At 38.7% G+C, this 12080-nt stretch overlaps 1 protein-coding gene across 3 annotated transcripts; it reads left to right on the forward strand.

Annotated features, from left to right (window-relative positions):
- The first annotated feature begins 447 nt into the window (after positions 1-447).
- LOC132154917 (uncharacterized) lies at positions 448-10373 on the forward strand. Of its 3 annotated transcripts, XR_009437209.1 has the most exons (22): positions 448-846; positions 1430-1520; positions 2436-2501; positions 2610-2776; positions 2866-3032; positions 3172-3263; positions 4253-4423; positions 4512-4616; positions 4842-5081; positions 5173-5264; positions 5356-5538; positions 6513-6692; positions 6778-6876; positions 6977-7066; positions 7459-7573; positions 7645-7763; positions 7846-7959; positions 8058-8121; positions 8377-8470; positions 8576-8744; positions 9311-9392; positions 9646-9783. XR_009437209.1 is itself a non-coding variant. In XM_059563643.1 (21 exons), the coding sequence occupies exons 1-21, from the start codon at positions 802-804 to the stop codon at positions 9814-9816; spliced, it is 2628 nt and encodes an 875-aa protein (XP_059419626.1). In that variant the 5' UTR covers positions 448-801; the 3' UTR covers positions 9817-10373. The 3 variants fall into 3 exon arrangements, 2 of the variants coding, with proteins under 2 accessions (XP_059419626.1, XP_059419625.1); XM_059563643.1 differs by lacking the exon at positions 9311-9392 and having other exon boundaries at positions 8058-8113; positions 8375-8470; positions 9646-10373; XM_059563642.1 differs by lacking the exon at positions 9311-9392 and having other exon boundaries at positions 449-846; positions 9646-10373.
- Positions 10374-12080: the final 1707 nt, after the last annotated feature.

Genomic DNA, 12080 nt, shown 5'->3' on the forward strand with positions numbered 1-12080 from the left:
TGCCTTAAAGTTTTAAAAAGGAAAATATATCCATTTCATTACATTTTTACTAAATTTGATCAAAATTCCATTATTCACACACCAAACCACAAAACAATATTTCATATATATATATATATATATATATATATATATATATATATATATATATATATATATATATATATATATATATATGCACATAAGAAAGATTACTGCCAAGTCCTGACAGAAGCAAGAGATTAATTTAAAAAAAAAATTAACAAAAAACCTTCTACAATGACCCAGATAAATGATAAACATACAGTGACTCTAAAGCGCTCAGCACTTCACAGTTCACTTGTTCTTTCTCTCGGTGGATTGGGAAGCAGCGCCAGTGCAGTGATGGAGAGATTGTATGTGTTATACTGACATCCAGCGGTAGGCAACTGCATCAATCAACGTTGTTTACTTCCATATTAGGGTCGACAATCAGGAATATTGTTTTAGTATGTGTCTCTCCGTGTGGTTATCTAGAACACAAATTCAGTTAGGCTGAAAAATAAATACCGTTTGAAAAGCAAATACCGGAACATAAGACAAAAGTAAAACTCAAACAGCTTACTTCCTGACACACTCAATATGGCAGACTACTGCAACCAGGTTTGAACTTTCCGTATCAGTGTCACTGAGACGTAAGTGATGTTCATGGGCGAAAGGAACCAGAACTGGTTGAATGACATTTAAACTTAAACGATGGAAGAAATCACAAATATGATTTCCAGCTGTTATTGTAAAATTACTTGACGCTGAACGCATGAGCGGTGCTCGTGCAGTTAGAGGATGTCGCACGTAACAGCTGATTTGAAGTATCAAACACTTCTCGAGGTAGGTTTACTGTCAACACTACCGAGGCAGCTATGGTTTCCCAGATGGTAAATGTTTAAGAGCTAATAAGCTAATTACCGGTACTACGGTATTAAGGATGACATACTGAACTAGATATTTCAGTAGCTGTCTAGTCCGAAATCATAATGAAGTCCCTTATAAAGAATATGCGTTCTCCTATCTTGTCATTTTGTTTACGTTGTTGTTGTTTTTAAACACAATGGCTGTCGTAACTGCCCACACGAAAATTAACCATGGTTTTATTGAAATAAGGCTAGTAACCATGTTTCTTTCTGTTTTTCTTTTTAATTTTTTTTTTATTTTTTTTTTTTTTTTTTTTTTGCGTTTGGATTACTATTTGTATAACCACAGTTTTACTACAAATACCATTGTTAAACTATGATTAGTGTAGCAAAACCATGGTTTATTTGTGGTTAGAATATAGTAAACGTTTTGGTTTGATGTATTTGTGCGGAAGCCATGGTAAATGTGATTGGTTACCATGGTAAATGTGTCTTATTGAGGTTGTGGTGCATGAGGATCATCTTGTTTACTGATCACTATCTTCATATTTTCTCAATAGTGTCATTACTGTTACCCTGAGGAGGTGCTTAATGACGTCAAAGACGTGTCGACGAATTTCCCTCACCTGCAGTTATATGTGGACTATTATTGTAAGTTTATCTTTGAAAGCACACCAGAAGTCTGATTTTCAAAAAGTTTTTTATTTACAACTCTAAAATGTTTGTGAGTTCTGAACTGAAACTTCAGTAATCTTTTTTTTCTTTCTTTCTTCCTTTTCTCTTTTTTCAATAACAGTGAATGCAACAAAACCACAAGGGCATACAGTAGATGCAGACAAATGTCAGAAGACAGTTTTGACCAAATTTCATTAATGTCAGATCAGGGCAAGTTATAACATGTATTAATGTTATAAATTTAAACAATTAATTAATATTTTTGTTTGCCAAAACAATAGTTTTATGTTACTTCTGTATGTTGCATTTTACATGTTTTTTTTTTTTGTTTCATGAATTTCTTTTGTGTGTCATAATCACTGTTTATATTTTGCTGAATTGTTCATAGTCTACATACCCCACAATTGGTTTCTTTTTCCCTAAGCTATGTTTAATAGCATTTTAATAGCAAGTTCTAATACTTCTTTCAGGAATCTTTGATGAATAAAAAGTTTAAAAGAACAGCATTTATTTAAAACTGATTATCCGATTATTTATAAATACATAAAATTGATCAAATTTAATAATAAATGTCTCTGCTGTCATTTGAGCAATTAACTGGCTCCATGTTGAATAATTATTTTATTTTATCTCTGACTCCAAACTTTTGAATGGTAATGTAGTTATCATAATGGTTTTCATTTTTTGTAAGAATGGGTTTGTTTGTGTCTAAACTGAAATATACTTTTAAAAGTAAATGTACACTGTGAAATATTCATGGGTGTGCAGACTGTGACAAGTCTGTGTCCTCCTATATAAACCATATAAATGCTGCTATGTAGACTTTTTGCTTACTGTGCAGAGTTCCTTGCATGTGTATTTCCTAAGTTCAGTTCTCTTCTCTTTCTACAGTCTATCCAAACAATGATAAGAAGAAGTTGGTTTATTTGGGTGGCACCGTTCCTGTTACATATGAAGGTAACTGTATCAGTAGCTTTACTGTAACCTATAAATAATGCCTCCCAATGTTTGTAACTGCTTTCCACCAAATGAAACTCATTAAATATGTATCATGTTGTTACAAAGGTACTATGTACAACATTCCAGTCTGTATTTGGATCCATGAGACCCATCCCAAAAACCCACCCAGGTGTTTTGTTTGCCCTTCACCCTCCATGATCATCAACGCTGAAAGCGGAAATGTTGATGCCAATGGTCGCATCCTTCTCCACTGCCTCAACAACTGGAAGATTGTAAGTCAGTTTTATAGTTATTGTACATGTTCTTATTTGAAATCATTAAGGTATATATTTAATTCTGGATTTAAATGTTTGATTTCTAGGGCTGGTCGAACTTGTCGATAGTTCTGGAAGAGATGATTGCCGCCTTTCAGCGTGAAACTCCTCTGTTTGCAACCCATCCAGTCCGAACCCCTCCACTGCACTCTCAAGTAAAACACCTGCAGGCTGAACTGGTAGTTCAACCGAATCCTGTTTTGTCTTATGGCAGGTCAGTGCTTGTTTGAGTTTCAGTTCTGTCATTCTTATGAAAAGGATTTTGACACTAGTCTCTCAGTTTAGCCCCTTTTTTTGATGAACAGTGGATACTGATGTAATTGAAGTCTTCTTTTTGTTTGTTTGTGCCGCAGCTGGCCACATACAGGCAGCAGTTCAGTGCAAAAAATGTCAACAGCTCAACATGGAGCGTCCATCTCATCTGTGCCTCAGCATGCCAGCAACAGTAAACATTGTTTTTCTGCTGAATACTAGTCTTGCATTTTGTTCACTTCTTCAGATTTTCAGTTTTTCATGAATATTTCATACTCTCTATATACCAATTTTAGTGTCACCGAGATACTATTATAGTCTCTATTAATATTTTAAATTAGTTTTTAATTTTATGTTGTCCATTATTGCTAAAGTTTTTGTATTTTTTTTTTTCATTTTACTTATTTATTTTAAATGTCATTATTTTAATTCATTTTTAATTAAAGTTTAGTTATTTTAGTACATCGAATTGAGGTAGATGAAAATGAGAAATGTTGCCTTTGCAACTTGCTGAAATAAAATAAAATATATAAAAATATTAACTTTTTGAATTTTACCTATATGGCAATTTCCTAAGATTTTTCAAGTAAGTTTAAGTTATTTCTTTAATATATTTTAGAATTCTGTTTATATTGTGTTTTTTATTTTGGTTAAGATTTTTTTGATTTTTATTAACAAAAAAGTTAATCTCAGTAGGTAGAAGCTGTCTTGAGATGGTAACCTGTTTCATTTGTGCTGTAATGTGTCAGTTGATTGCCACAGCTCAGTGTGTCAGAGCATGTCGAATCAGTGTTGCCAAGTCCACGGTTTTCCTGTGGAAAAGGGCTACTTTAACACTGTTGCCGCAGGTTGTTTTTCATGTTCACACGTTTAAGCGTCCCCAATAATGTGATATTTAGCCCCTAAAACATGTATTTTACCCCACTGAAATGGGGATGCCCCATTGAAACATGATTAGGCTAATTTTGGGTAGCAATTGGGCAGGTTTTATTGTGAAAACCTGGCAACCCTGGTGTGTATCTATGATCTTTAGTGGGTTGATAGCCAAAGCTGCTATCTTCTTCTTCTTAGCAAAAAGCATGCTGATCTAATAACACTGTTTAAATGCATTGGTTTAGTGTCATTAATGGTTTCAGACTTCCCTTTTCTATTCTTGGCTAACCATAAGGTTTATTTTCCTAGGCCTACCCAAGAGTACAAAGTCCCAGGTGAACCTGAATCAAGCCAGTGAAACAGATATGAGCGGGGTAAGGAGATCATACACACAAGAGCTGCTGGATTTCGGGATCACGTTTGGTGCTCAAGCTTTGGAGACTAACCACCAAACAAACCCATTTATTTCTCCTGCCTCAGGTAATAGGTTTGTTTTTTTGTTTTGTTTTTTCAGTTGTAATATTTTTCTTAAATTTTTGAATTAATTTAAGAATTTTCTCTGCTTCAGCTCCCACCAGCAATGCTTCTAATGTTGATGACATAGACGACCTGTTCAAAAGCCTTCAATTACAAAGAGTTGTCAACATGTACCAGTTGAGCAACAGGGAGAAAGGTAAATAGCAGAACATTTAACAGTGTTTTTAAAGACTTGATGAATGAGAGTAAAAAAAAATCTCTACAGAGAAAATGTCCCTTTCCATAATAATGGTTCTAGAGTTTGATAGTGCCCTTACACTTTTTCAGCAGTCAGTCTTGGTTCAGTTGTGGGAAACACTGTTGTGTAAAACAATGCAGATAATACACTGAACTAAAAAAGACTCAATTTTGTTTCATAAAGATGTTCATCATGCTGGAGGAGTGTGGCAGGATTGTGGTGGTGGAGTTCAATCAGGCTTAGTGGATGATTGTCACAAGGTTGTGGTAAGCCGGCTTCCTGTGGGCGTCTCTCCTAGCAAGATGAAAAACAAGCTCATCATCTTCTTCCAGCGGAGGCAGAATGCAGGAGGAGAGGTTCTAGATGTCAAATACCCTGCAGCACTGCCAGACCAGGCCTGGGTGCTCTTCAGACACCAAAGAGGTAATATAGAACATAACTGTTCACCTCCACTAAACTAAAATGTACTATTTAATTGAAAAGTTTACTGTTTCGCTTTTGTGTTTTTTTTCAGACGCAGAGTATGTTCTGAGGCAGCCCGACAGGGTGATTACCATTAATGAGCAGCAATTTCTTATTCAGCTGAAAAAGTTTGAGGACATGGAGGTAAGAGGAGGCCAAATCAGGATAGCACGTCACCTATTTTTTACTCATTCATTTTGTACAGGATTGCATTACAGAAAGATCCTACTTTCAGCTCCCAGGTGGTGTTCAAGGTGAGAAAGCTAAAGTGTTTAGGAGCATCTTGAGTCTGGAAGGTTGCAGTTTCAGCTCCACAGATGTTCTGGAAGCAGTGCAGTCATGCCGAGACTTCCCCTCTGCTCTGAAATATCTCTGCCATGATTGCCCTATATGCCAGGAGCAAGTGTCCTTCAATAGGGTGAGAATAAATTAATTGTGTTCTTGACCTAAACATATGAAACCACATCAAATTTGAAAAGATAAGAGTTTTTTTTTTTTTTTTTAAGAGTTCCGCAGCGGCAGCTCTTAAAGCAGCCAAAATAACCTAATAACCCAGCTGCTGTGATGTCTGTTAATCGAAGAATAAAAGAAAAAAGAGCTTTAAGGACTCTATATTTAATTTAGAATTTAGTGTTTGATAACTTTATTCAATTTCTCTATTTTTTCCTACTTGCTGAAGAGCACAGGAAGATACAACATTTATTTATTTTATTATATATGAAGATTGTTTTGTTCACTAGACCTTTTTTTATCTAATAGATGTTAAAATTCATAGCTCTCAATTATAGCTACTGTAATGTTGAATGGATATAGACAATGGCCTAGTGACCTAGAGAGTTTAACTCCTAATCCTAGGGTTGTGGGTTCGAATCTCGGGCTGGCAATACCACGACTTAGGTGCCCGACAAGGCACCAAACCCCCAACTAGAGTCCTGCATGGACGGGTGACCCGCAAATTTGGCTGAAACGGGTGAAAAATATCCAACATCGGAAAACGGGGTCGGATGCGGTTTTAAGCACTGCGGTTATGGGCGGGTGCGGATTTACAAAATCGGACCCGTGCAGCTCTCTGCTCCCCAGGCGCCGCAGTATAAATGGCTGCCCACTGCTCTGGGTGTGTGTTCACGGTGTGTGTGTGTTCACTGCTGTGTGTGTGTGCACTTTGGATGGGTTAAATGCAGGGCACGAATTCTGAGTATGGGTCACCATACTTGGCTGAATGTCACATCACACTCAAACTTATCAGTGATACTTGCCTTCTGACAAAATATACTATCTTTATGTTGTTTCTACATTAATTTGAAGATTGAATGTGCAATTATTGCAATATAAAAGTATATTTAAAAACTTTCATTCCTAAATGTAGTATCTGCCACTCTTTTCTTTTTTCAGATGGTCACCATGACACACTGCTCTTGCACATTCTGTGAGAGCTGTTTTAAGAAGTACTTCTCCTCTGTCATTAAGGAGAAGAATATAGTACATGCTGTGTGTCCCCTCTGTAATCTTCCCGATGTACAAAGAGGCCGCATGGAGGAGTCTATGGAGTACTTCAGTCTACTCGACACACAGGTGTGGAGCTCTAAACATGTTTTTTTTGGCCCATATAAGATTTAATATTGAATCTAACTAACTGTAAATCATTGTGTGTGTGTAGATCAAGTATTATTTGGACCCCCAGATCCATGAGCTCTTCCAGAGGAAGCTCAGAGACCAGGCACTTCAGGAAATGCCCAACTTCCGCTGGTGTGCACATGTAAGTTCTATTATTCGCTGATATTTTGTATGGTTTAATTTCAGGTCTGAGCATTATAGCGATTTATGTCTGTTTATATTTTTGTTGTCTTTGTTTTTAGTGCTGCTTTGGGCTCCTTCATGAAGCAAACAGGCTGAGGATGGATTGCCCCAGCTGTGGGAAAAGTACATGCTTTCAGTGTAAAAGACCGGTAGGTTTTACCTTAACAAACAACAATGCTTTGCATCATATGCCTTATAGTGAGCATAAGTGACTTCTATAGAAAACATAAAAAATAACATTTCTCAATATTACTGTCCTTTTGAATGGTGGTGCATATATAAATAAATGTTACTATAATCTATAATATTATTATATAAATGTTAAAAATTTGGTTTAAATAAATATTTAAGAGACATACTAAACAGACATTCTAGAAATAAAATGTAGAATTTGTAGAATTGTAGAATTTGGGTCATTGAAAATGTTGACTAGCAAGTAAACATCTCAACTCAACAATTCTTAATGTTGAGCCCATGCATTGTGCTGGTGCTTGAAATCTCATATTGATGGAAGCTGTTGATCTGGATGTTTGTTGTCTAGTGGGCTCCACAGCATGAAGGAATCTCATGTGAGAAGTTCAAAGAGTGGGAGCAACTCAACAGCCCAGAGTACCAGAACTCAAGGCTGGAGCAGCTCCTCAGCAGGAACAAAATAGGTAAAGCAAAGTTGGTTCAAAGTGTCTTTTTGGAACGTTCCCTGGTTGTAACAGTATCCTTCCCCTTTCAGACTGTCCAAAATGCAAATTTCGCTTCTTCCTGGCCAGAGGAGGCTGTTTGCATTTCAAATGCACTCAGTGCCAGCACGAATTCTGCGGAGGCTGCAGTCACCCATTTAAACAAGGCTCTGTAAGTTTTGTTCTCTCAGCAGTCATCATTATAATTACCAAAGAGCTCTGTGTCAATTAATGAGCATCTGTTGTCCTTGCAGGCCTGTACTTTTTCTACTGAGTGTGGAGCTAAGGGTTTACATGCTCATCACCCTCGAAACTGCCTGTATCATCTGAGAGACTGGAGTGTTCCAAGACTAAGGACCCTGCTGCAGGTTATAGATGTCTTTACTGTGGTTTAGCACAAACAGGAAGCAGACATCATACCCTGCCGTGGTTAAACTGGCTAAACTCCTTTTATTTATCTTTTCAGCACTATGGGGTATCACATCCTCTCATGTTCAGCCCCAAAAATACAGCAGGGAGACACTCTAAAGGTACATAATTTGGCATTTGACACATGCCTACATGTGAATATTCTATGTTCAGATTAATTATGCACCAAAATTGTGGCACCTGAAAATATGTCCAAAACAGCCTGGTTTGGTTGGTTTTGGTTTGGAGGACTTAAATCTGGGCCGAAACAGAGATATTTAATTAGCATTTCTCCGATAGCATTTTAACAGTTTTCAGTTTCTGTGTTTCCGTACCAAAATTAAAATACAGTACATGTTCAAATGTGTTCCTTGTAGGTATTTGTGGTGTAATGGAGTTCCAAGAATCAGGAGCTGTGAAGGAAGAGCCATGTGGACGAACAGCTCTCCCAGAGTACAGTGGTTACTGCATGTAAGGAACGATTGCTCTGATAATTCATTAGCATTCACTGAACTATATCCTTCCATATATACAACAAACTCAAGAAGTTATCTCAAATGTTATGCTCACTTTTAGGGTACATTATAAAGAGTGTCTGGTGGAGTTAATAAACAACAATGCACTGGACCCTGTGGTACTGTTAGGTGGTGCAGAGTTGAAGGCAGAAATGGAACGCTGGAAAGTGCCTGTCCCAGAAAAACAACATTTAGAACCAGATCAACGATACGAGGACAGACTTCGGCAGGTTAGTGCATACTGGCATCAAATCATTCCTGTTACTATGTAGAGTAAAGCATAATTTGTGCACTGACATATCCTGTCATTTAAATCACATTTTTGCTGTTAATTTTTTTTATTAAGGGAGTTAACTTATTGAAAATTTGTATGCAATAGAATGAATATTTGTGTGGTTTTCATTGCACCAACGTAAAGGTGCATTCTGCACCCTTAGCTGACAATAGAATTGCTGTTGTCATACTTTAATTTCTGATACCCTCAACGCTTCACTGCAATCTATCAATGTCTATCGGAGTGATCAACTCTGAGTTTTCTGTACATTACACTGGTACTGGTTTTATAGAACTTCCTACACAATAATTACTTCACTTACCTGTCTAACACAAAAAACTACTTTGGCATCACTACTTTTTCCATCAACTTGTGTAAGCCGTACCAATTTTTCCTTGGCTTCAACATTTTTTTTACCACTGCAGAGGTACCGATTCTTCCGTTGTCTCTACTGATAAAGCGCAATTATAAATGTGTTTGTTTTTCTAATTTATGCTTTTCATATCACCAAACAACACTAAGCTACTAGCCTATCTACCAAAGGAAGCATGAGGATTTTCTGCCACATTAAGTGGAAAACTGCAGGACACGTCATTTCAACATGGTAAAATAACAGGAGGGGGAGAAGCGCACCTTTAAAATGTTTAATTTTAAACATTTTATACATGGATACTTATTTAAAAAGTAAAATGGTATTATTTGTACCTATCAGTATTTGTTTGCAATGTCTTAGAATCAGTACAATCATAAATACATAAAAGCTCACACTGTGATATTGCAATGTATGTGCATGACAGCTAAAATAAATTTGATGATTGCAACTGCCCTTTTTCAAATAAAGTGTTGTATCCTTTCAGATCTTAAAAGAGAGGGTTAGTCTGACCAGCGGTGCAGCTCCTGGATTGAAGGCAGCTGCTCCTCCCACACCGTCCCCTGCTTCTCCTCCTGCGGCTGGAGCTCTGTGGTACTCCATCATGAGCCGGGCCGTATCTGAGGACTCCCAGCAACTACTGCTGCTGACTGATTGAAGAGCATAAAAGAGCACACAGACTTTATATGCAATTCTGCTGTCAGTATTAACATCAATGGAGAGACAACTCTGGATCCAGCCAAATTGTTTTTCAAAAGATTACATTATTATGAAAAAAAAAAAGAAAGTCTTTCTTGCCCCTACACAATTTTAATGTAATGCCAGAGGGAAATTATGCTTAAGAATGAGCAGAGCAACCAGCAAAGATGCAAGACTTTTATCAATGTTTACAATATGAGCACTGAAGTTTCTGTATCATGCTTACTATAGTCGCTCACTTTACATAAGCTTACTTCTGTTAAAGCTTGTGGCTTTCAAAACTACTCAAGTTCTCTAATTGTTGGCAGAGAGGATCTACTCGTACTTGTTCTAACTGTTTTATATTTATAGTGTATTAAATTGGCTTTCTATATGCATTATACTAAGCACAATTTTGCACTTTTGGCCCTTGTGAAGTGGGTATTAGCATGATCCGTAAGAGGTGTGTGAGGAAATCTGTTGCTGATATGAATATTTTACTGTGTGAATAACTGTGAATATAAAACATTTATTTTCTCACAGTCTCATTTTTTTCTGTTTACGAAAGAGCATACCAGTAAAAACCTAGCCTGTCAAGTTTTTGTGTGTATTTTCAGCAGCCAGTAATATTTGTGCTTTTGTTTGGTATTTCAACTCATTTGGCGGAGAATTATTTGAAGTAAGCTGGCAGGACTAGGACTACACTTAAGTTTTTCACCATCTCCGCCTGTCAGTGTTCAGGCGCTACCGACAGCAGCTCTTTCTGCAAGTTAAATCGACCAGCGGCATGACTGGTCTTCAACGAGCCCAAATGAGCCCATGTTACACCTCATCTCCTTGCACTGGCTTCCGGTTACATCTTGCATCAAGTTCAAGACCTTGATGCTCGCATATAGAACAGCCACAGACTCAGTACCCTCCTACTTCCACTCAAGTACAAGTGGAAGGCTAAACTTGGTATTACAAGCACTTCCTGTGTCTGTTTGCTAAGAAGAATCGCTCTATGTATCCCCCAGTTGTAAGTCGCTTTAGATAAAAGCGTATGTAAAATGACTGTAAATAGTTATGCATGGTGGGAGGTTGTATAATAAATAAGTCATTTCATTCACTTATTAGTGGTTGTTCATGGAGAGGTTTGAGAACCACTGACTTAACTGATTCCTTCAGGATGAACGACGTTGTTTCTCAACGGCTCTGGCTGTTACGTAATGTAATGACGCCAAAAATATGCTAATTTGCGCATAACGTTATCTAGCGTTCCCTTTCATAGGTCACTTCGATGCTGCGGTGACGTCACCACGTATGGGAACACCTTCGGTGTGACGAATGTCTGAAGCCCTATACCATCCCGCCAATCCTATTGGCCAAATAGCGCGTGGCACCGCCCAGCATGCGTAGGCATATATATACCTGGTGCCGCGCGCCATTTACCTCAGATTTCATTCCTTCAGTACGAAGCGAATCTTCTGTGCCCTATTGTCTCGCGTTCTCAGCGATCGTCACGAGCAGTATACTCCTCTCCGCGGACGCGATGAGTTTCAAGAAGTGCAAGGACCCGTGTACCAGGTACATCGTTCAGGGGGACACTCATGACAGGTGCGTAGTCTGCCTAGGCTTACACCACGCACAGGAGGCGCTTAGCGGCCTTTCTTCATGCCCCCATTGCGATGGCCTGCGACTCAGGGTCCTTAGCTCGAGGGTAGATGTGTTCTCCAATGTCGCCGTGTCTAACCCCCGCCACACCACTTCTGCGACTGCCGAGGCACCGCACGAGGTGATAGCTTGGGGTGACACGTGTGACATGGAGCTCGAGGACAGTTCAGCGATGGAAAATTACTCTCCACATCGCTCGCTCTCCCCTACCCTAATACACAGGAAAACTTTTGAACCTGTCGTCTTTTCCTGTGAGGATTTACGGCCCACACCGGGGGCATGTAGTGCCATCTCCTTCGGTTGTGACCGCCATGATGACGACGTTCTTTCCACTGCGGCCTCGGGGTCCGAGGACTTCGCGGCCGACACGAGCCCTCTCCCTCCTAGTGGACAGGAGAGGCGTGTTTCCCCCTCCTACAGTGAGCTGTTGGATGTGGTTTCCCGTGCAGTGGGTACATTGGGGCTGGAATGGGAGGTTGAGAAGGCCGAGGCCCAACCTTCTTCGAAGCTGGACGACCGTTTTCTAACTAGTCGGACACCTGCGCAGCCCCGGAGGCCTTTACCCTTTTTCCCGGACCTCCACCAGGAGGT

The sequence above is a fragment of the Carassius carassius genome, chromosome 12 (genome assembly GCF_963082965.1).
Source record: "Carassius carassius chromosome 12, fCarCar2.1, whole genome shotgun sequence".
Taxonomy (NCBI): Eukaryota; Metazoa; Chordata; class Actinopteri; order Cypriniformes; family Cyprinidae; genus Carassius; species Carassius carassius.